The sequence below is a fragment of the Cervus canadensis genome, chromosome 30, assembly GCF_019320065.1.
Source record: "Cervus canadensis isolate Bull #8, Minnesota chromosome 30, ASM1932006v1, whole genome shotgun sequence".
Classification (NCBI taxonomy): Eukaryota; Metazoa; Chordata; class Mammalia; order Artiodactyla; family Cervidae; genus Cervus; species Cervus canadensis.
In genome coordinates, this window is record NC_057415.1 from 26,977,884 (window position 1) to 27,002,291 (window position 24,408).

A 24,408-nucleotide genomic window follows, 5' to 3' on the forward strand; every position below is an offset into this window, starting at 1 on the left:
TGCCATGATCTTAGACTTGCTGGTCTTAGAGGAACAAATTCTAAATCTAAACACTCTGGATAACTTTAAAGCCTCAGTCCAAGGCTTCTTCCTGCAATAACCTCAGTGCCCTTCTCCTTTACAGACGAAAAAGGTCAAGGGCCACTGTTAGTTTGATCTTCTGTCTTCCATTTATCCATATGTAAGGAACTATGACCCAAAGGCGCTACTTAGGAATCCTGAGGCTATATCAACACTCTCCATCTCCAGAGGATGAACACATTGATGGCATACAGAATGGTCCAGAGCAAGTTAAATCCTACACCCAGCCTCAGTAACACTTGTTGGGAGTCTCCATGCCAGAGAAACAAGGTCCTTGGCGTATCTCCCCCTCTGGAACATCTGAGGGCAAGGCAGATATACCCCATGTGTGTTAAGAAGAGGGACAGGGGAGCTTCCCTCTGGTTCTCTGAGGCTATTCCTCATCGGGTGAGGTGGGGCTTGCCGTTGCCGAGCCAGTCATGCACATCCTGGACATCCAGGACTTTAGAATAGAGATGCTTTCCATTCAGGCCAGAACAGGTTTTTCCATGCAGTCACACTCACCAGAAACACCACTGGAGGCCCACCAATCAAAGCCATGGCTGTTGAGAGCTTGCGTTTATTGCCTCCACTGTAGTTCCCAGCATATTTTTCTCCATACTTCACAAGGCCCAGTTTCCGAATCGCCCACTCGCCAACCTAAGAGTGATAAAAAAGCTCTTTGACCTTTGCTGGGTTTGGTAATGTTATCACGCTTTCTTACGCTTGCATGTGAGAACTCTTTCACTGAGTATGACCAGATTCTATACGATCATGATCTGGGTAGTGCCCACAGCACAGCGGGCAGCGCTCCCTCTCTGCCCTCCCGGGTGAGCCTGATCTCCCATCCCTACCCCACCGCCACAGCTTCCCACTTCAAAAGTAGCTGCAAAGAGCCAGCACTTCCTGTCGCTGCATCCATAAGGGAGAGCAGCCTGAAGCCAATGGCCATGTGTGAAGGTCACAGCCATAAGGTCAGGATGCCAAAGGAGGCAGGCTGGCTTTCCAGTGCCCACAGTACCTTGCCTACTTCTTTCTCCGGGACTCCTCTCAAAAGGGCAAAGAATTCCACATGTTCTCTTCCAGTCAGCAGCTCTGTAATGGCATCAAACTGAGGGCAATAGCCCATGTTCTGATGCACTTCATGGATGTCTGATAAGATACTGCAAAGAAAAACAAAACTGGTCAGGTTTTTAAGCATTTTGGTATTCTGGTCAGACCATCTTGCCTAACATTCTATACAGTGTGCTTGTGCATGATAAACAGACCAGGGAACACACTTGTTTATAGCTTCAAGGAACAGCCTTTCTGCCCTCAGGATGCCAGCCCCTCCTGGAAGTCAGGGTTCCTGCCTCCATCCTGCCCAGTCCTTGCCCCTGGTTCCCCCAACACCTCAATCTGCAGGCTTGGTCCCATTTCAGAATTCCCAAGTCCACCCCAACTGCGGCGCTATCTATATCAACAATCTTAGTCACGCTATCCAGGGGCTTTAACACGAAGTGTCCATTCCTGACTTGTGGCCCAGCCATATGCACCGTGTGCTCTGTTGCTTCATTTAAGCCAGAAGAGGCCCAGCAGTTTGGGTGACTTCCCTCTGCTTTTTGCTGCCTATACACTGACTTGGCCACGGCATGATCCAAACCCCACAGTCCTACTAAATATTCAACCCAGAAACTCCCCTGGTTTTGAAGGTTTTCATGATGAGAACCTGATGACAACAAAAAATGTAACTACAGACACAATTTTACATATACTGGTGGAGACAGCTTTAAGGCCCCATGAAGCCAATCTAGGGTTAAGGATCCCTGATGTAGGAGGAAGCTCAGTGTCTCATCCAGTCTGATGGCTGCACTTCAGTCACCTCTGGACAGCCATGGGTTCGGCCCCTCAGCAGTATTCACTCCTCTCTGCACATCAGTTTAGTAGGCCCAGGTCCAATGTTTTCCAGACTTGAAGTGCTCACAGACCCGGTGCCTAGACCTCACAGCTTCACTGCCCATACCAGTATTCAGAACCAGGCAATGTGATGAACCTTAGTTTGGACCAGTTATTGCTACTATTCCTATATACCCCAGGAGCCTGGTACTAGAAACAAACCTGGGGAAGCATGTACGTAGCCTCAGGCCTGCTATTCTAGAAATTCTGTTCTCTTAAACCTCCTTTACACTGTTACTAAAACAAATGTAAGATGCAGAGAAAAGTCATGAGTACATTAAGTTCCTTGATGTTTTCGATTTTATTGGCTAGTAGCCCTTTGTCCAAATTGTGAGTCATCCCCCATTTGTACATTATGAAATAAATTTAGTGGGTCACAACTAGTATTATTAAAATGGCATGGCAGAGAGTGGAGTAAGAAATATTGAATGCACTACAAGCAGTAAGAGTAGGTAGTATTTTACAAAATTATTTAAGCTGTATGCCTGTTTACATGTTTTTGTGCGTTTACTTGACTGAGAGGTAAAATGTATTTGCTATTATGGGACATGATCAAAAAGTTTGAAAGCCACAGATTTGTACCATTTCTCCATAGAAAAAGCCCAGAGAAGTTCCACGTATTTAGAATGCTCGAGGGTTTCACTTTCAAGGTTGCCTAGCAGGACTGTACTGCAGGCATACTGTACTCCTTAAGATCAGACTGCTCAGTGGTCTCTGCATTCTCAAATAATAGCCCAGTGGTGACATTCATTGTTGGCATACCCTTTAGAGAGGGCAATTTCACAAGTAGATAACCTTTTATCTTGATGAAACAATGAACATGAACACAAGGACATATTTAGTAAAAAACAGAAACAAATATCCAATAAAAAGGAATTGGTGAAATAAATGTCCAACAATAAGGAAATAGTGAAATAAACTACAGGTACATGTACATAGAGGCATTTTATGCAGCAATGTAAAATTCTACATCTTAGAATATGTAACCCATTGGGAAATAGTCATCATACAGTCATTAGCAGCAAAAAACTAATTTAAAAATCTAGATCTAATATAATCTGAATTTTATAATATATTTATATGTGTATATAAAATAGACATTTGGGTTGATGGGAATGTTGTAAAATTGTATTGTGATAACAGTTGTACAACTCTGCATATTGCCTAAAAGTCACTGAATTGTACTCTTAAAACAACTAAACTGTGTGGTACATAACTTACACCTGAATAAATCTATTACAAAAAATAAAGTGAGACTGAAAGGAAATGTAAATAGTTGTTATCTGTAGGTACTGGGATCATGGATTTTTATTTTCTTCTTCACAGTTTACTATATTTCAACATTTTTAGAAACTATACAGTGCTGTTATATCAACAAAATCACAATATATTCATTTAAACAAAGTTTTTAGAAAACCTTTGTGGCAAAATAGACTTGTTTTCTCACCTATTTTTGTTAAGGAAAGCATCTCCCTTGGTAACAGTGGTATCTCCCGTTAACATCTTAAAAGTTGATGATTTCCCAGCTCCATTAACACCCAGAAGTCCAAAGCACTGAAAATGATTGGGTCAGTAATATTAGCAAACTACTAAAAATCTGAATATAAATGACTCACAGTTACCTCAGCTTCATTTTTATATAACATCATCCTAAAATGTCACTCTTAATGAACAGTAAAATATTTTCTAGGTTTTCAGAAGTCATATGGATGTTTAATCATACATTTTATAATAAAACCATTTTAAATGTGGATGTATTTGTCAATATTCTTTGAGTTGTTGGGTTAAAGCCAAAGTTAATGAGTGAAAAACAGTAATGAAAGCCAACAAGTCAAATTTCACCATCAAATCTAGCTAAAGGGCACACAAGAATACAAACATAAATAAAGAGAATATCTTTTTTAAAATCTATTTGAATTTCATTATCATCTTGAATGGATCATAAAATCACTTTCTAGATGTACATACTTTTCTTAAATTGTCTGAGATTATCCAAAATTGTTGATACACAGGGCCACTACTTTTGATATATGCGTGCATGCGTGCTTAGTCACTTCAGTTGTGTCCGACTCTCTGCGACCCCATGGACCATGGCCCGCCAGGCTCCTCTGTCCATGGGATTCTCCAGGCAAGAATACTGGAGTGGGTTGCCATTTCCTTCTCCATTTGATATATGGGGCCTTCAAACTTTCAATGACTGACTGCTACACATAGATATAAATGGAGTAGCCTTTTTAAATCACTTTTAACTTCTTACAGACATTGTTGTTTGACTGGAGTAGAGACAGTCTGAATTAACAGAGGCAAACGCAATATAGATAAAGTGTCTTTACCTCACCGGGAGGAATGCCAACGCAAATCCTGTCAACAGCAGGTTTCCTCTTTCTTCTGTATACCTGCAACCAACAAAATGCACAGAGTCATGAGCTGCAGTGACTCACGGCTGTCCCAGGCAACTGCAGAAGAGGGAATTATGACCTAAACACACCATGAAATTCGACTCATTGATAAGACTAAGTCAGATATTTGATGTGCCAAAGCCTTGGTCTGTCTCTGTGGCAACTGGCTTTTGAATGACCCTGATGCTCAAAATATAAATGAATTTCTTTGTATTTTTTAATCGAATATCAGACTTTAAAAAAAATATATTTGTCATTAACATCTACATAATTTTTATTTGATATAAAGACATTGCAGATATTTTAAAAATTAAGTTCTATGGGATAAAAATTTGTTATCAAAACATTGCAAATATTGAACATATTACAAAAAAGTGAATTGTTGTGATTCTGGCACCTAGAAAGGGCTGAAACAGATCCTCCTCTTAATCAGTGGGGATTTGCCAGCTTTTTTGAAATTCAAAATCAATCATTTATTCTCCCAACTTCAGCTTTGACTCAATATACAATATTAGATGTTTTAATAACTAACACATAAATGTAAACATGAAAAACAAACATACTCAAGAATGAGAATTCACTTTACAATTATTCTCAGTAGGATTTCTTTAATTAGAGAAGTCTCCATGGTGTATTTTAAGTAAAATTAAATTGACAGAAACTTGGTATAGATGCACATTTCAGGAAGCATGCTCCTTTTATTAAGTGAGTCAACAAAATGCTAGTTTCTAACATATAAAGCTGAAAAAATTGAAGGCAAGTTGTAGCCTGCTTTCACTGTCTCACCTTAGTCAACTCTTTGATTTCCAAGATGTCATTCTGTCCTCCACCATCAAGAATTCTCTGTCTTTCCCGCCTCACATCTTCATCCTCATCATTCAGAGGAGGAAGCTTTGCCTTTACAGGTCTTAGGGGTAAGAAAATTAAGAAGAAAAAAAAAATCAACCTTTTAAGTTACTTTCTTTTTTTTTCCAATTATTTTTATTAGTTGGAGGCTAATTACTTCACAACATTGCAGTGGGTTTTGTCATACATTGACATGAATCAGCCATGGAGTCACATGTATTCCCCATCCCGAGCCCCCCTCCCACCTCCCCCTCCACCTGATTCCTCTGGGTCTTCCCAGTGCACCAGGCCTGAGCACTTGTCTCATGCATCCCACCTGGGCTGGTGATCTGTTTCACTATAGATAATATACATGCTGTTCTCTCGAAACCTCCCACCCTCGCCTTCTCCCACAGAGTCCAAAAGTCTGTTCTGTACATCTGTTTCTCTTTTTCTGTTTCAAAGACCCAGTTTCTACATCAGTCCTATAAAATCCACACTCCAGCACTGTCAGTACTGTTGGTCAGGGGATGCCCACGTTAGGAGAATCAGTTTGATTATCTGCTTTGAGTTCAAGTCAACCCAACTACCAGTGAGTGTTCCCTGTGCTTCCTCCGCCGTGACCCTCAAACAGGTGTTCAGTGAGTTCTGCGTGAAAGCTCACCTGGGCCTGATGAAGAATCGGTACTGGATCAGCACAGTGATGAGGAAGAACACCACCCCTTCCACAGCCATGGCGAAGAGATTTCGTCCCACTAAGTCCCAAGACAGTGGTGAGACAAAGCGATTCTCCCCTGGACACCGTGCAGAGATCCAATCAGAATGGAGGCACCAGAGATCATAGCCCTTCCTCAAATTCAGGCTCAAATTCACCTATGTTTTGAACCCAGGTCTCCCACATTGCAGGTGGATTCTTTACGAGCTGAGCCACAAGGGAAGCCCAAGAACACTGGAGTGGGCGGCCTATCCCTTCTCCAGCAGATCTTCCCAACCCAGGAATTGAACCAGGGTCTCCTGTATTGCAGGCAGGTTCTTTACCAACTGAGCTACCAGAGAAGCCTGTGTCTACAAATACCAATGGTTATCACCCATGATAGGGATCTGGTCATGGCATTCATGGTAAAGAAACCGCCTGCGAATGCAGGAGATGTAAAAGACATGTGTTCGATCCCTGGGGTCAGACAGATTCCCCTGGAGAAGGAAATGGCAACCCACTCCAGTATTCTTGCCTGGAGAATCCCATGAACAGAGGAGCCTTGCAGGCTACAGTCCATAGGTTGCAAAGAGTCGGACACAACTGAAGCCACTTGGTATATCACCCATGATAAGGATGAAAAAATAAAGGAGTTTCCAAGTCTGACTTAGGGTAAGGTTTTAGGGAAGCGTACTGCAATGCAGTATCAATCAGAATTTCAGAGTCAACATGTATTAGATCTATAACTTCATCTAAGAAATCTAATGCTTCCTTTTGAATGAGACATGCCAAAAATTCTTTGTAAAAAGGCAAGCAATCCAGGGTAATTTTTAGGGTCAGTATTTTAACAAATTATTAGCTTCACTAAGAAAGATTAGAAAGCACATTAAAAGATGCTCCTTTCAGTAGTATATAATGTAATCTAGGGGTTTTCCCTGGCGGCTCAGACGGTAAAGAATTGCCTGCAATGCAGAAGAGCTGGATTTGCTCCTGAGTTGGGAAGATCCCCTGGAGGAGGACATGGCAACCTACTCCAGTATTCTTGTCTAGAGAATTGCCATGGACAGAGGAGCCTGGTGGGCTACTGTCCACGGGGTCGCAAAGAGTCGGACAGGACTGAGCGACTAAGCACAGCACAATTAATCTAGTAACTCAATTCACTTCATTTTATATAAATATTCCTTAAATTCCTTATATATCTCTTTTGTACCTCCAAGCTTAAAAACATAGTTCCTCTTCTATGCCCATTAAATAACATGGCCCATCTAACTATATGAGCAAGTCAATAAAGAATAGTAGTGTGGGCACAGGAGAGATATTTTTAAAGACTCTAAAGGTAGAAAGAGCTGCAGTAAATTACCTTTTTATAGACAGTATAAAAGGTAGTATATGACCCCATCTGCAGGTCCATGATTTTCCTAATAGAGCCAAAGTTTGCATCTTGCCTTTCGATTCTCTGGCCTGTATCTAATTCTCAAAGCTGTGGTTTGATTTTTCCAATGACTTTGACAACCCCCACCAGTGGTACCAGGCACTGGGTCCAAGCTAAAACCAGTATTTTCCCTACCTCCAAAACCATGTTCTCACCTTTCACACAAGTGAAGACAAGACCCAAGCCACAACCAATTGTGCTGACATGAGCCCTATCAGTGGAGGGAAGTCCTAGGCCCAGTCACCAGCCTTTTTCCAAAATAAAGGCCAAAGTATCAAGACCCATGCCAACTCCCATCTCTGCTAAAACATCCTGTAGCCACTGGTGTCACTCACCAAACCTTTCCAAGGCATCAGCCATCGCCTGGTTTTTCACCATGTCAATGAGCCCCCGTCCCAGGCAAAAATGTGGGAAGATCAAGAACACTGACTTCAGGATATCATTGATGTTATTCAGCTTCTAAAAAAATAAGAGAGAGACTGTACGTCTTTTGTGACTCAGGCTAAAAATTTACCAAAGTCTAAAACATGAGAGTGAAGAAAAAGTTTGATTCCTTGAGGTCAAACTGAATCTTTGAGTCAGACACCAATAAATAGTAGCAGCCATAGCTAATGATATATAATGTAGCAAAATTTTTGCTCTTTGGAAAATTTGGAATAATGCTACGAGCATGGGAGGAAAATAAGCAAAGTTTAGAAATATGATTGCTTTTAATCAAAAGCAAATCCACCACAAAACATTTGCTTAGCATTTTAAAAGCAAGTTGCTCATGTCTGCGTCAATATATTTCAGTTTCAGGATTTTGTTGGAATTTAAATAATTCTTCTCAAATACATCAATCTAGTAGTGGCCAAATACCTAACAACTAAGTAAGTTGCTAAGTGCTGGATGCACTGGGCTAGGGTATAGGAGAGATAAAGATGAATAAGAAACAGTCTCTACTCTGAGGAAAAGAAATATGGAAACAGGAAATTACTGCATAATTGGATGTGTTGTCCTGGAGGCATGAACTATGCAAGCTTTGGAAGCACAGAGGAGAGAGACAGAGTACCTCCTATACGGCAGGTAAGCAAAACTTCATGTTCAAGCTTAGTTTTGACAGAGGAATCACAGAACTGGGTGGTAGCTCACATTGTTGGTGAAGAGCTCCAACAAGAGAGTGGCCACGCTGCCACTGACACTGAAGAAGAGGTTCACAATGGTGAGGGCCATGTGGGCTGGGCTGGGGATCCTGAAGCAGGCCGATGGGACTACGGAGGGTTTAAGGAACCATTCAGTCGAAGCCTACCATGTTGGGGAACGGCATGGTGGGGACTATCCAGGAATGATGATATGCCTCTGAAAGGCCTTGTGGGTTAAGTTAAGGTGTCTGGACAAAAGCAATGACAATTAGGAGTGGAGAGGAAACCTTGTTTGAGAGATCTGTAGTTGAAGGAACCGGCAAGGTCACCAACTGAATGTGGGAGACATAAGCAAAAGCAAAGCATATAAATAACTCTAATCCTGCCAGCTGGGGTGACTGGGGGGGATGGTAACGCCATCCAGTGTGACAGGAATGGCAAGAGAAATACTGGGTTCTGAGGGGAAGATGACTGGGATGTGACCAGTCTGGGGTATCTTTCCGTTAATCTAAACAGAGCCACCCACTGGGCAAGTGAGGCTGTGGGGCGAGAGTTCAATGGAAGAGTCAGGGCTTAAGGCACAGATCTGAGAGAGAACAATGTGAGACATTGAGAGGCTATGGTAGAAGCTTCCAGAATGAATGGCATCACCCAGAGACAGTACCTACAGTGGAAAACAAGATGGCAGAGGGCCGAATATTGGAGAAGGCAACATTTAAACAGAAAGGAGTATAAAGGAACTTGTCAAAAGAAACAGAAAGATCTGATCAGAGACATATAAGGAAAAGGAGAAGCAAGAGATGCTATGCAAACCCAGGAAAGACAAACTGCAGAAGTCCAGACTGGTCCAGGCGGTCAACACCACAGGCCAAGTAGAATACAATCATGATAAACACTATCCTCTGGCTCCAGAAATGGTCATCCCAGCATCTCTTTCCACAGAACTCACATTGTTGGTGAAGAGCTCCAGCACAAACGTGGCCACACTGCCATTGATGCCGATGAAGAGGTTCACGCTGGTGAGGACCACGTAGGCCGTGCTGGGGATCTTGAACACAAAGGAGGCTGGGTACATGAGAGGCGTGATGGACCACCTGGGGAGGCACAAAGACATATGTCCACTGGGTCCTCTGCTTTCTCTCAGACGTTGGATTCCATACGCTCCATCCAGAGGTGCCTTACCCATACAGCAGAAGCAGAAGAGCGAGCACAGGCAGGTTGGTAGAGGACACATAGGACTTCTGCTGGAAGCAGATGAAGATGATAATGACCAGCGTGGCAGGAACCACGTAGTTGCACTAAAAGTGAAACAAGGAAACCAAGGTCACCCCCAAGTCACAGACATCTCAGGTCTTCACCATCACTGGACAAGAAAGGGCAGATAAACATATTGAAGAATAACTCTGAATTAATGAAGCCGCAAAAACTATTAATCAAAATACTGGACAGAACATTTTGACAAGCCTTTTACCCCCGGCTGATTTTATAAACTGCATGTCCTTTCTGTCTTTCCAACAGATAAGCCAAGGTGTCACGCTCAGTAAACTTACTGAAGGATGGATTCCCAGTCAGAGTAATTTCAATTTCACAGGCAGCAAGTAAGCTGCCATTACTCTTCCTGAAGATGATTGTGTCTGTTTCATCATTAATGCTATATTACAGTCTGCCCAAGTTCAAGCTCTCTTGTAATCTATTTATGAGGTAAGCACTTATAACATCAATGTCGGGACAATTTCATCACACCAAGACTAATTTTAAAGTCTGTCCTGACAGTGTCTCAAGCATTAAAATGCAGAAATAAAGACCTGACCACAAGACAATTACGGGAATTCACAGCTGGCAGAGCGGAGCACAGGCAGGGAGGTGGCAGTGGGCTTGCCAACTGTTAGAAGAATTTGTAGCTTCAGACTGCAGGGCTCTGTGCCTCAGCCCCATCCTACTCAACTGTGTTTTTCAACAACTTAGATGAAGACACGCTTACAGCAAATTTCAGAGGTTCTAGAACAGGGAGAGATGGATAATATACAAGAAGATAATAGTGTTCCTGAGTCATGGACTTGATCTTTCATCTCTGACTCTATGATGCCTGGCAGAGTTAGATACATAGTGAGCAGTCAGTCTGTATGTGCTCACTCAATAAAGCAATTATTGGATTAAGACAAAAAAACAAAACAAATGGACATCCTGTAAAATTCAGTTTAACAGGGATAAAGTTTTATATGTGCTTTAAACAACCTTTATGTTTATAAATAAATCTATATAAAAAGGTTGAAAAAAGTCAACTGCATTAGTAAACAGTGAAAGAGACCCCATTTAACAATACCTATGAAGCAGAGGTTTCAGTTCTCTACAAGTTGCCAATAAGACCACGCTACTTCCAAAATGCAGTACCCTTGGGCTGAGGAAGAGGAGTATGGGATAAAGATCAATTGCCTCTAGACCCGTCGGCTTTGCTCTTCAAAGAGCACATTAACAATATGGAGTATGGGCCACAGAGAGGCAATCAGGTCAGAACAGTGACAAGTCTGAGAGGCTTGCTATAACCCACACAGACATCATCATCATCACTCACATTTCTACCGTGCTTTAGAGATTACAAAGTGTGTTCTCGTATATCATCTTATCTGAGGAAGATTTAGGTTAAATGATAGGTGTCTTCAAATAATTGAGGGTATATCCAATGGGAGAAGAATTAAATTCTCTGTGTGGCCTACAATTAATGGAACTTATAGGGAGATATATTTCAACTCTGCTTTATAAAAATAATTTGAACTTCAGAATTCTTTGACATCCTCCATATTGGTTCAAACAGAAGCATTATATTACAGCTGACATGAAAACAGATTTGCAATGGATGGATAAGCTTCCAGTAAAACGTAAGACGTTTTCAAATGATAGATTGAGTTCCTAGTAAGACAAAGAATATCCTGACTTTGGAGGTTAAAAATCTATCAGACAAGTTCGAGGCACTGACTTAGAGTTCTGACTGAGAGTGTTCCACCTCAGTTTCTTTGAAAGGCTGTCACTTAGGGAGTGAGGTGGTGGTGGTATCAGCTGCAGTCCCTTTGGACAGATTTTCTCTGGTATAAGATCAGCTGTGTGCTGAAGGTCATGTTTGGTGACATGAAAGTGTACAATTGTGCCTGCCTTATCCTCTTTCATACATCTTTGGTTAGCTAGAACATTTCCTGGTGAAGGCCAGAAGCCCTTTCATCCATCCTGTCTACAGCCCTGATGGAGGTTTTTGAAGCAGCAGCAGATGGGTGTTCTTACCATGTCCCAGACAAAATTGGAGAGCCAGTAGATGACAGGCTTCACTCCACTGATGAACTGCAGGTGCTTTGCTTTGCTGACGCGCTCCTGGATCAGGAACACGACAAAGCTGGCCGGGACGAAGGACATCGCAAAGATGACACAGATAGACACAAGGACGTCCACTGATGTGGTCATCCTGAAAAAGACAGTGCAGCTGAGGGCACAATCAGAGGATACACACACACACACACACACACACACACACACAAATATCTGAAGCATACCCCAGGGAAAAAGATCTGTTCACCACATATATTTTATTCAGAGTTAAAGATGATTATTTTCAAGCAAAAAAAAAAAAAAAATCTTGATAATTCACATGCAAAACTACTTCTACTGAGGTCAAAAAGAGTCCACAGCCAAAATGAAACTATTAAAGGAAGTCTAAGAGTGGCCTAATAGCATTCACTTTGTTCTACTATTCTTAACCTTTTATGAGCAACAAGCTATAAATTTTCACACATAAGGGAGTAGTGTAGCTTGAAAACTAAATAACGCAGAAATACTAGTGTGAAACTATTCAAACAACAATCTCTGGCTGTACATGAGTTTGACAACAAAAGAGCATGGCATATCAATCTAACACAAAAATTCCATCAGATCCTTATTATAAGAAAAATAGCCTTATAAGCCCATTAAATAGGATATGATATAAATTATTTCTTTATATAAATTTTATATAAGCTTGGTATAAAGATCCTAGTGACATACATTGATATTCCATACAAGTGAAGCAGAAACTATAACTGTGCTATACTCCATAAACAAGAAAAGAACCTAACATGTATTGATTATCAGCCTTGTGCTGAAGGCCAGACTTGTCCATTTACATGAAATGCCTCACTTAGTGCCAAATATCTAGAAAGTTTAAAAAACCAGATTTAAACCCAGATCTCTATGATTTCAAAGGCTATACACTCTGAACTAGATCATACTGGCTTTAGCTCCATACACACATACACACACATACACACACACACACACACACACACAGTGTCTCTCTCTCCCTCTCCAGGAATTAATAAACACACAAGCTGATAAAAGTGTGTTTCACTAAGTTTATAAATAGTTGTTTCAAAACAAATGAAATTGATTTTTTAATTAAATATTGTGTTAAGAGTGAGTTAAAATATTTTAGAATCATATTAACAATTTAACTTACTTTAAATGAATTCACTACATGTAATAATGGCTTTAACATATCAGAGGCATCTATCTTGTGTAGTTTAATCTCTGCCCAGCCAATTCATAAATTGATTATTTTTTGTCCAGAGCCTGGACCAACCCAGACATACATAACGTACCTACGTCCCCAGCTGTTATTCTACAACCAGCTTCATACTTCGTTCCCCTGCACCACAATTCCCCCAACCAGACAATTCTCCCAAATCAGACACAGTGACACTTACAGAGCCACTTCTGAGAGCTGCTGCTTGGTGAGGTTCAGTGGGTGATTGAAAGCAGTAATCCCATACTGGCTGGGGTTTGCTCCCTTCTGCAGATTGGCCCGGAGAATGGCATTGTTGATGACATTCAAGAAAGAGCTGATGGCATGCCAGCCCTTGTTGTTGAACCACACCTGAAATAAAACATACCAGGTGCAAAGTACTGCTCCTAACCCCTGTTCCCGAAGGTGGGTGCACATACACAAAACATGCACATAAACTCCAGAAATTTCAGTCACACCTGAAGACAAACATGATCAGAGAACATGGTAAAGAGGTAACAGGGGCCGGGAGGTGCCCAGCACTGTCTGTGAGGTCAGGCAACGTGCTGACTATCTTTAACGTATTTAATCTTCACCAAAGCTTTGAGGTAGACATGGTTATTGCCTCCATTTTATAGATTAGGAAACTGAGGCTTAAACAGGTTAAGTAACTCAGTCATGTTCATAATGGTTCCCCTGGTGTGATTGGCGGCAAAGCAAGTTCTTTTTACAGCCTCACCGATAAAGTTACTAGACTTTTCTGTCATGAATCAACATTATCACGAGCTGAGACTCTGGGGCAACACAGGAATTATTGTTCATCAAAAAGCCACTGGAACAAAGGGCTTTACCTTGACGTTATTTTTCGTGTCCAGTCCTGTCATGAACCTTCCCAAGCTGCTGAGAAATCGGTCTGCAGAACTGTCCTGTGAACAACAAAAGGCTACCTCAGCTGGGATGGTTCACAGGGGAGGAGCAACAGGAAGTCTGGGTCTGTGGACAATGGGACAACTTTGTGAAGGGAAACACGGCTATTGCCTCATTCACTGAAACGCAACTTGAACCCTCTAAATAATAACTGGCTCCTGAAAAATAAGTGACTGGAAATCCAAGCACTGTTGTTGCCACAAGTCACAGGTCTTAAAGGATCCAGGGGGAAACCCTGTGATTCAAAGTCCCAAGAGGCAGATGTCAGCCTGTAACTGGTGGTAAGGGCTCTTCACCATGTTCCCTTGACATCATCAGAAGGCCCCCCGCTACAATTAACATGCAGATGCATCAGATATGGGGTCTGTGGCTCAAGGGAGAGATTCTAGGACAATCCCTGGTGTCTGTGACACTGGAATTCATATCATCTGAACCCCAATTCCAACTTAGAAGTGGGAAACTTGGGATACAGGTAAAGAAAGTGAATGTTTATCAGGTCCTAAAACTAGCTGCCGGTTTAAAGAAAGGGATTCATTTCCTGTTTAACCAATGATTGTTTTAGGAAAGTATGTTTGATGCCCAGTTTCTCTGTTCACTGGCTATACTTAAGTTATTCTGAGAGATCTAAAATCTCTGAACTTGCTTTCTTTCTCAAGCGTTTTTGTTTGTTTTGGCTGCACTGGGTCTTCCTTCCCTGACCAGGGATTGAACCCAGGCACCCTGCATTGGAAGTGCAGAGTCTTAACCACTGGACCACCAGGGAAGTCCCTGAACTTGTTTTTGACCTGCACTTTCGAATAGTAAGTACACGCTGAGTGACTCGGTCTTGGCCGGCCCATGATCTCTAAGTGCTCAGTGATGGCTTTGTACTTGAAAATCTTAAACAATAAGCTACCAGGTAATCAGATCTGTCAACTACTCCCATGTACCAGCAACTCATTTTCTGTCTGACATGTCTTGGGATGGGTACTGTACCTTGACCACCTTCAAGTGTTTCTTCATTTGCTTGATGGCATCATTAACTTCTTCACTCGGAGGAAGTGACTGAGAATTACTGGCACCCAGGGAAAATCCACCATACCTAAAAGAATAGCCTGACATTAAAACACAGGCAGTATGGGGCCCATTGTCACTCAGCAGCAGACACTGCCTGAGGATGTAATGTTCAATTAGAGGAACTGTATGTTCAAAGGAGGACCAAAATAGGACTCAGAGAAAGTTTCACCTTGGTCTCCTCTAATGGATCCTGGCAGTCTCTTAACTCTTATAGCTTCTGCCCAAGTGAGAGGGACCTGGGTCTGATTATACACAGAATGAGACATCTGAGATGTTGAGGAAAGAATGCTCATTCATCTCACAGATGCTCCTCCCACCCCTGGTGGCTCAGCCCTGAACATGGGTCTCAAGGCAAGCAGATGGGGAGTCAGGATGAGCAGGGAAGACATTGGCCAGAGAGGCCAGGGAGGACTTATAGATGGGCTGTGGCCCTTTCAGAGCAGGAGAATCAGAGAAGATTCTGCATCCACTCTATTCAGTTAGTCAGTAGGTCCTGGCTCTTGGGAAAAAAGGCGAAGAAGAAAGGTGGGAGATAGGGTCAAAAAACAAAGTTCTGAGGCAGCCATGTAAGGCATCTCATTTCTCATGAGTAATAATGGGCTTCAAGGACGCTTCCTTTGTTTTTTTCCCCAGTCCCATCTGCTTCTTCAAAACTCAGAGGGATACGGGCAGGGGTGGTGGTGGGGGGTAGAGAGGAGAGAGCCTGACTGCAGCAGAGGAGAAAAGGATTCTAACTCTCCTGATGGAACTCTGGTCTTATTTCCTAACAGAAACATTGTTATTTAAAAAAAAAAAAAAACTCAGAAAGATAAATGAGTTGAAATGCAATGAACATAAATGGTTTTGAAGCCTCCTGTTTCATATAAGACCTTCTTGGTTATTACAAAGACCTGAAAAATTGTTCTTGAGCCCCTAGGACTCCTAGGAATCTGATTTGATAATTTTAATTAGCATAGGTTTTTCCCTCACGTCGTGCTTCCTGTCAAGTCCCTAGAGACCCACAAGGAACTTCTAAATCTCCTCAAGGACATCAATATGCAAAAATTCCAAAGGCCTCTGAAGTGGCAGTTGGGCACTGAGCTAAGGGCAAAACCATCCCTAAACCAACAACTTCCCAGGGTCCAAGAAAACTGCATCAAAATCACCCTCCTGAGCTTTAGGAGTCAAGGAAAACAAAAGGAAAAGCACAGAGGAGTCAACTTACCTAAACTCATTCACCCAGATCTTGTTCTTTAAGCTGTAGTGAGGGCCAAAGACAAAGAAACCAGAAATCAGTCGAAAGAAACATTGATCCTTTTCCTGATCATACAAAAGTTAGAAATATCTACCTGGGGATACAACAAAGGGACAGAAATAACTCTACAATCAGGCTTGTGTTGTAGGGTTTTGCCAATGGAAAGAAGCCCTAATCAGCATGTCTTTTCTTCTCCCCATATCAAAACCTTATTATTTTTAGGAAGGTCATGCCTTGTATTAAAACAATTAAAAAACCAACAAAGACGTGATCAAACTACAAACTTTTTAAATTCAAAAATAATAGTTCAATTATGGCTAACATATGGAGAGGTTAAGCTTCTTTCTTGGAAACAAACAGTAATTGTCATTCAAGCATACCCTTGTCATTAAAAGTCACTGGAACTCCAACTTAGGGGAACAAATATAACCAAGCTGATGGGAAGGAAGCTAAAGCAAGCATATTCTGGGCATCAGCTACGTACAGCAGTCCCCTCCTTAATTGGAGGGGACACACTCCAACACCCCCCAATGGATGCCTAAAACTATAGATAATACCAACCCCTACATATACTATTTTTTCCTATCACCTGTCATTTTCTTTGAAGGTCAACAGGACCACTATCACATAAGATAAAATGTTACTTGGACATAAGTTCTGTAATACTGTGACATCCATCTGATCACCAAAAGGGCCAGGGAAGGGAGCATTTATGGTGTGTGGCTATACTGGACAGTGGGACAATTCCCATCCCAGGAGGGACACAGTGGGATGATTCCCAACACACCACTCAGAGAAGCATGCCATTTAAAACTTATGAATTTTTTGTTACTGGAATTTTCCATTTAGTATTTTCTGACCACAGCTGATGATGGGTAACTGAAACTGAGGAAAGCAAAACTGCAAATAATGGGGGAGTTAATGCATTCAGGACGATGCAGTGATGCCCCAGGAAGCTACACGGCTCTTCTAAGGCTCCACAGAGAAGTTCTGAGAACTCAGGGCTCTCTTGATAATGCCACATATTTATCATTCATTCTATCCATGAGAGGCACTTTACGTGTATCGTTTCATTTAATCCTTACAACAAACTACTGGGAGCAACATTATTATCATGTTATATACAGCTTAAGGCTTTAAAAGGATAACTGGTTGCCATGGTCAAATGGCTAATAAGTGGCAGAATTAGAATTTAAACCCAGATTTATTTTCATTCTGGAACCAGGCAACCTGTCTTCAACCTGAATATTCATAATACTTCCCATTACCTTTTCTAATCTGAAAGAATATCCTAAACTTCAAAAGGCCAACATCAAGCCAAACTGTGATGTTTCCCACCACTACTCAATCTCCTATTTTTTAGGCCTTTAATTCCTCTAATCAGTAACGACTAAGCAGGGGCCAAGGATTGTAAATGATGACCTTTTGGCTATGATCTGCACGTATGTCTTCACCAGATAATCCGAAATGTTTCTTCCTGTGAGGTTCTGAAGGATGTCGGCAGTATTCTGTTTTCTCTGTCATCAGAAAAACCAAGCACATGTGTCTTTATGGGCCAGAATGGGAACAGAAATCAAATCAAGAACAAAAATGACACATGTTCCTCAAACATGTACCACAGTGTGAGCAGACCCTGCCCACAGGGCCTGGACACTGTCATCAGCCGATCACCAAGGCCTGGTCCATTCTGCCCTTTATGCCAAGTCAAGGTGATTCCCAGCAAATTACTCTGAACAGCTAAGCAATAGACCATGAAGTATCATTCTTCACGGTTACAAAAGGTTTCTAGGGAGCAGCACCATTGACTATGCCTAGTGAATTTTCTTCCTTGGAGTTACACTGATGAAGAGGTGAAGTGCTATTTTAAGGAGCAGTAACCACTAAGGACGACTTTTTCAACACTACTTAAAATTCCTTGTCCTCGTCCTGCAACCTGGATGCTGATAAGGCAGCAGAGAGGCATCACAAGCAAGCCTCTTCCTGAAATTCTCAGGAAAAAATGACTCAGAATTGCTTCTCTCACTCAAAGCCTCAAAGGATTGTCAAGAGTTATAACCCTCACAGAAGTTTTGCAGGCCAGCCTCCCTAATTCAGCAGTGAGGAAACAGGCCCAGGGACTCAGAGTGACCCATCCAAGGTCACCAGCTCCTCTATGGCAGAGGCGGAGATGAAGCTGCGTCTGTCAGTCTGTCCTGGGACCACCCCTGCAGAAGAGGCTGCAGTCTGACTTCCACAGACCACTGATCCAGAGTGTTGTTTCTGGCGGTATCTCAAACAAGGAAGGACCTAGGCCGACTTCAAAATATGTCATCCATTCCGTCTTCCCAGTCCACCCTACACCTCGCTCACTCAGTCACACCCTGAAAGGACTCACTTGAGGAGGAGGCAGCCCCCCTGCCCCCAGGGGGCACACAGGCAGCATCTTCTTGATTTTGTCACTGCTACACTGGCAGGTGGGCGAGGGGTTCTCCATCGTCCAGTTTCCATTTCGGAAGAGGTCCGTGATGGTCTGGGGGACTGGGGCGGTGGTCCACTTCTCCTCTCCCACCAAGCAGGGCCTTTCTCTGAAAAGGGTCACCAAGGATAGGATCACCCAAGAGGGTCTGGCCTCTCCTGTCGCCTCGGAGCACAGGACCAATCAATAACAACTGCAAATACACATATATCCCCTCACCACTTGGTTACTGATCCGTCCCACAGACTTGTCAGCTACAGACTCATTTTACAGTTAAATACCATGGAACACAAAGAAGGCCTAAGTGCTCATATACTGAACTCAAGTCAACCCAATCACCAGCATGCAATCACTCACCCACGGGTTCACTCAACAAGCACTCACTGAGCATCTACTATGTGCCAGACACTGTCCTGCATATTTGAGAATCTGGGGTGAAAAGACAAAGCCTCTGCCATCATGAAGTTTGTGTTCCCAGGAAAGATTAATTTACAAATAATAATCTTTGATGGCCAAAATGCAAGCAAAATAAAGGGAGAATGTGTGGTGAGAAAGGACCACCTGAAGAGGTCATATATTTCAGCCAAAACCTAAATGATGACAGAGAACAAGCCAGGCAGGGATTGGGGGGAAGAACATTACAAGCAGAAGCAACAGAGCGCAGCTGAAAAGGTCCCCAGTGTTCTACAAATAAGGAACAACAGGAAGGCAGCGGGGCTGGAATGTGATGAGCTATGAGGAAGAGTGATGGGAGATGAGAAGAGGGAGGCAGGAGTCAGAAGACATACGTCTCGGGAAAAGTCTACATTTTATGCTGAAAATCTGGGGAAGAATGTCAAGATTCACTTTTACATATTCTAAAACAAGTAAAGAATTTGGGGGAGTGAGCCGAGGTGAGAGTGGTTGGCTCACAGAGCTAGGTTGTTTGCAAGCATCCCAGGTGACGAGTCAGGCATTTATGTCTGAGTTCTGAATTACTGTGAGACCACCAAGTCACTTGCCCTCTTGGAGCCTATTTTCTCCACAAAACTGTAAAATGACTTATTTCAATAGGTCACATTTCAACAAGGCATTTCTAACATCCCTTACACTTTTAAAACTCTGTGATTTGAAGCCCAGCCACAGTGTTTAGATGATTCTTACATCAAACGAACAGTTTTGTGGATTGCTTTCTGGTTCCAAGTGGAATCTCATCACAAATCTTATGAAATTTGTCCTTCTCCACCTTGGTCATCTTGTTCTTTAGGAACCAATATTAACTGTCAGGATTTACATTTATTAAATACTGCTGCTGCTGCTGCTAAGTCGTTTCAGTCATGTCTGACCCTGTGCGACCCCATAGACAGAATCCCCGGTCCCCGGGATTCTCCAGGCAAGAACACTGGAGTGGGTTGCCACTTCCTTCTCCAATGCATCAAAGTGAAAAGTGAAAGTGAAGTCGCTCAGTCATGTGTGATTCTTAGCGACCCGATGGACTGCAGCCTACCAGGCTCCTCCGTCCATGGGATTTTCCAGACAAGGGTACTGGAGTGGGTTGCCATTGCCTTCTCCATATTAAGTACTAAATACTAGCAAATGTTCAGTAAGTATCCAGAGTTAATTAGAGCCAACAAGTATATAACAGCTACATGTTTAACGAGCACACATGAAAACTTGCACACCCAGGTGGTATGCTCACTGGTCTGTCACCTGCAGGCTCACTATCTTCCCTTTAAAACCTGGAATTCAAGTTTGCCCTTCTCCAGTCTTCCTAAACTTTCCCACACTCTCCATAATCCTTGAATCTGTGGTTAACAACCTCAAGTGCAAATTCTACCCAAGTCTGGAAACCTGAACCTGCTTCTACCTTCACTGAGCTCTCAGAAGCTCCTCACTGTCTTTATTCAGAGAGATCTCTGGACATGCCTTCTCCCCATATACAATGACAGTCAAATGAGTATTTCACTGAATTTATTTTATATGCTACCTACTTTAAAAAAAAAAAAAAAGGACTTTGAAGGAGAATATGACAAAAATATGCAACCCTGAAAGAAGAAAATGTCCATTTTTATAAAAATGATGTCAACTTTTCAGGCTTTTAGAGGGAAGAAACTGACTAGCAAAACTACAAATTATACATAATGGGCGCCTATCTCTGCAGTCAGGTATAGGAGCTGGGGGAAAGGGATCATTATGAAGTACTATTTAAATTAAATATTAATGTCTAAAGCAGAAAACAAATGTCTATAGTCATTTTCCTGGCAGGATGCTAGAAGAGTCTACTGGTCTGTTATGTTTGTTCATAGATGCTAGGGTTAAATCACTACATTAGCTCCTTTAAAATAAAAACTGGTTCAAAGGGTAAATGATGGTCATCACCAGGTGGCATACGAAAGCAGTGCAGAGATCAAACCATGTGACAAGCGCAAGAAGCCAGCTGTGGAGGGGCTCACAGCTCAAGTGGCACTCACGGGATCGGGTTTCCTTCCATACATCGGGTCCCAAAGCCAGGCGTTCCGGTAAGAGCATTTAAGAGCTCCTGGGTGCTCACATCCTCAGGTGCATCATTACTGTAGATACGAGAGGCAGCCAGCTTAGCAACTCATTTAAACCATGAATGGGAGGGGAAAGGCTTTTTTTTTTTTTTTCAAATTAAACACTTTATTAAGTACTTCCCATGTGCCAAATCCTGCCAAGCTCTTAAAATAGAAACACAGAACCCACCCACAAGGAACTCAGCCTCTGGTTGTTTATTTGGTGTCAAGATGACGTACAGCACTCCAAAGTGGAACTTGTGTAAATAAGTGATAAATATGGAGGGGTGCACACATGTGCGCCCACATACATTTACATATATCTATTTTAATGGGAAGCCCATGAATTCATTAAAGATCAGTATTTCAAAAGTACTTTCACAATTAATCATTAGGCATAGACAAGAGGGGTTTTCTAGGGAAAGGAAGGCAGATTTTATGGGCTTAACATTTGCATGGACAACTGGAAAGCACAAATAATGAAGGGCAGAAGTTATAAACACAAAACAACCCATGCTCCATAGCCCCGGGCAACACAAGGTCCGCAGCTGGGAAAAAAAAGAAGGAGGTAAATCTGCACTAAATAGGAAGGAAGAATGGAATTAGAGAAAAGGAGACTAATTTGCATGCTTATGTTTCTTTTTTCTTTTCTTTCAAGCTTCCCTGAAGCTTCCCTTGGACACCACTGGCACACTCCTCCATACAAAGGTTTGCAAATACTGTGGGACTGAGGAAAACTTCTGCATAAGGAGATGGAGAAATTCCTTTGTTCTTTTGTTTGAAGCACTGGATTGTTACAGAATAGCGGTATTTTTGTCTGAAAAAAAACATGAGCTATTATCTGTAACCTAAAGACTAAATAATAAATATGTGAATTGCACTATGCAAAAAACAAGAACTTGGAGGTGTGAGGGTCTGAGTGTATGGAAACCCTGTGTTCAACCACAAAATAAAGACATAGTGTAAGAATCCAAGTATATTATAGCTCAAGCAGATTCTTCTGCAAGGGCAGATTATTTATGTAAGACATGTATGTTCCTGAAAACAGCGAATAGAGAGGAAAGGAGTTCAAAGCCCTGTTACTTCAGGTTTGCTTCACTGCTGTTCTCGCATCTATCATGAGCTTGTGTGAGGGCTGTAGCCATAGCTGATAAATCCATGCCCTTGTGTAACTGAGTCCCCCTCCCCTTGGCCCTCAGCATAGTAAACACCCTGGTCAGCCTGAGCTCTCCCCCTGGGTGCAGAAGGCAAACGCATACCTGACAAACGTGTACTGTTCATTGTACATCCAGGGCTGAAGTTCCAGGCTGGGGTACTTGCCAAAGGGCGGCACAATCAAGCTGAACACCAGGGCGATGCAGACAAACACAGCTGGCAGGACAATCTATAACCAGGGGGCAAGGAGGGAGAAGAATTGCCAGAGAAAGACAAAGGTTAGAAAGAAGGCCATTTCAAGTCCAGGTAGCCTCAGACCAGCCAGCACTGGGGTGTGTGCAGGGCCTAGCTCCATCAAGACATTCTTGGCAGGTTGGAAGCAGTGGAGGCTGAAATCTAAACCCCTTCCCTTGGGTGAATTTCTGGAAGCTGGCAAGACAAGGCCTGAGTTTGTGGCCACCTGGCAGGGGCACCGAGCTGAGGACTTCACAGAGTAAACAGCAGTCACATGTCAGGGTGACTCAGAACACTGGGTCCCTCTTCTCCCTGAAAACCTGAGGAAGACCACACTGGCCATGAGCCCAGCTCAGCACCGAGGAAAATTGAGAGCCCAAGCATGGACCAGAAGGCAGAAGAACTGCAGCTTCGTTCTGTCTCTCCTTCTGTCTCTCTCCTATATCCATCTGAAATCACAACCCCTATGGCCTCAGTCTTGTCTGCGATCTGCAGACAGACCAGGTTACCCATTCAGCTCCCATACTCTGAGAAAATCACTATACAGCACTGCCTCCATGGAATGGGAACAGCTGCCATTTCTTTATCTGATGGCCTCAAAAAGCACAATTAATCCTTACTAAACCACCTTAAGGGGGTTGCCCAAGTGGTGCTAGTGGTAAAGAAGCCGCCTGCCAAGGCAGGAGACATAAGAGATGCGGGTTTGATCCCTGAATCGGGAGGATCCTCTGGAGGAGGGCATGGCAACCCACTCTACTATTCTTGTCTGGAGAATCCCACAGACAGAGGAGACTGGCAGGCTACAGGCTATGGGTCGTAAAGAGTCAGACACGATGGAAGTGACTTAGCACATGAACAAACCACCTTAAACTTTACACTTGTACCTTTTCTGAAAACAACTTATACATATTTTATAAGCAAACTCTAAGCTCCTTCCATTTATTCCTGAGAGATTTACCCTTTAAAAAAAAAAAAAAGATTCAAATAATGCCCCCGGTTCTAATGTACTCAAGTTTCAATGGAGAAAATTAATTATTATGTGACTAATTCCATGGGAAAATACTATATGAGCATTATCTCATTTAATTATTACTACAACCCTAACTAGTAATATAATTATCACCAATCAAAAAACAAGGTAATTGAGGTTCAGAAAGACTAAGCAACTTGCCCAAGGCCACATAGCCAAGAAGTAGCAGAACCAGAATTCATACATAAATCTATATGCTGCAAACTCATATTCTTTACATCACCCACATAGCCTGTGGGAAAGAATCTCTGTAACTTCTTTATACTTCTTGATTTTGTAGATTGGAATAATTTAATCCTCCCAACCCAACAAGTTAGCATGCAAACAGAGAATAACAAGTCTTTTCTGTTTACCACTTTTTTCTGACCCCTGGTTATCTTTTCTATCAGTCTGCAGTTAAACATCAACTTAGAGAAAAATCAAGTCTCCAATAAGTTCATATGTTGAGTGCATCTGGGCATATCATCTCTGAAGTTTTGAAAGTTTAATTTGCTCATCCAGTTTTTCTAGACTTTGTCCTTGTTACAGTCTCCTCTAAGAGAAAATTAACACACACAGAAATTTCTAACTTGAGACCCATTCCAAGAATGTACTCATAACATATCATAGGTACTATTATTATCATCCCCATTTTATGGATAAGGAGATTGAGGCTAAGAGAAGTAATCTGTCAACAGATATATAAGTGCAAGAAGCAAACTGGGATTGAAATACAGATAATCTGGCTCCAGTGTCCATCTTCTAACAATGATGCTACCCTGCTTTCACTGGCCGGGAGCCTGTAGCCCACCAAGGAAGTCTGAGTCCTTGGCCAGG

The 24,408-nt window shown here is 42.3% G+C and overlaps 1 protein-coding gene and 1 non-coding gene across 8 annotated transcripts in view; both read right to left on the reverse strand.

Annotated features, from left to right (window-relative positions):
* Positions 1-24,408, reverse strand: part of ABCA1 (ATP binding cassette subfamily A member 1) — a 133,155-nt gene that overhangs the window by 6,800 nt on the left and 101,947 nt on the right. For all 7 annotated transcript variants that reach the window (XM_043452901.1, XM_043452907.1, XM_043452904.1 and 4 more), the window contains 18 exons: positions 22,433-22,557; positions 21,111-21,209; positions 18,580-18,769; positions 17,628-17,722; positions 16,176-16,208; positions 14,891-14,996; positions 13,840-13,914; positions 13,191-13,360; positions 11,740-11,917; positions 9,649-9,764; positions 9,416-9,560; positions 7,681-7,804; positions 5,884-6,013; positions 5,181-5,301; positions 4,329-4,391; positions 3,443-3,549; positions 1,082-1,223; positions 586-720 (listed from right to left, as the gene is read on the reverse strand). In XM_043452901.1, the coding sequence (XP_043308836.1) occupies positions 586-720; positions 1,082-1,223; positions 3,443-3,549; positions 4,329-4,391; positions 5,181-5,301; positions 5,884-6,013; positions 7,681-7,804; positions 9,416-9,560; positions 9,649-9,764; positions 11,740-11,917; positions 13,191-13,360; positions 13,840-13,914; positions 14,891-14,996; positions 16,176-16,208; positions 17,628-17,722; positions 18,580-18,769; positions 21,111-21,209; positions 22,433-22,557 (2,154 nt within the window). The remainder of the gene's footprint in view (positions 1-585; positions 721-1,081; positions 1,224-3,442; positions 3,550-4,328; positions 4,392-5,180; positions 5,302-5,883; positions 6,014-7,680; positions 7,805-9,415; positions 9,561-9,648; positions 9,765-11,739; positions 11,918-13,190; positions 13,361-13,839; positions 13,915-14,890; positions 14,997-16,175; positions 16,209-17,627; positions 17,723-18,579; positions 18,770-21,110; positions 21,210-22,432; positions 22,558-24,408) is intronic.
* Positions 14,606-14,678, reverse strand: TRNAG-UCC. The gene has a single exon. It is a non-coding gene; the product is annotated as a tRNA-Gly (tRNA).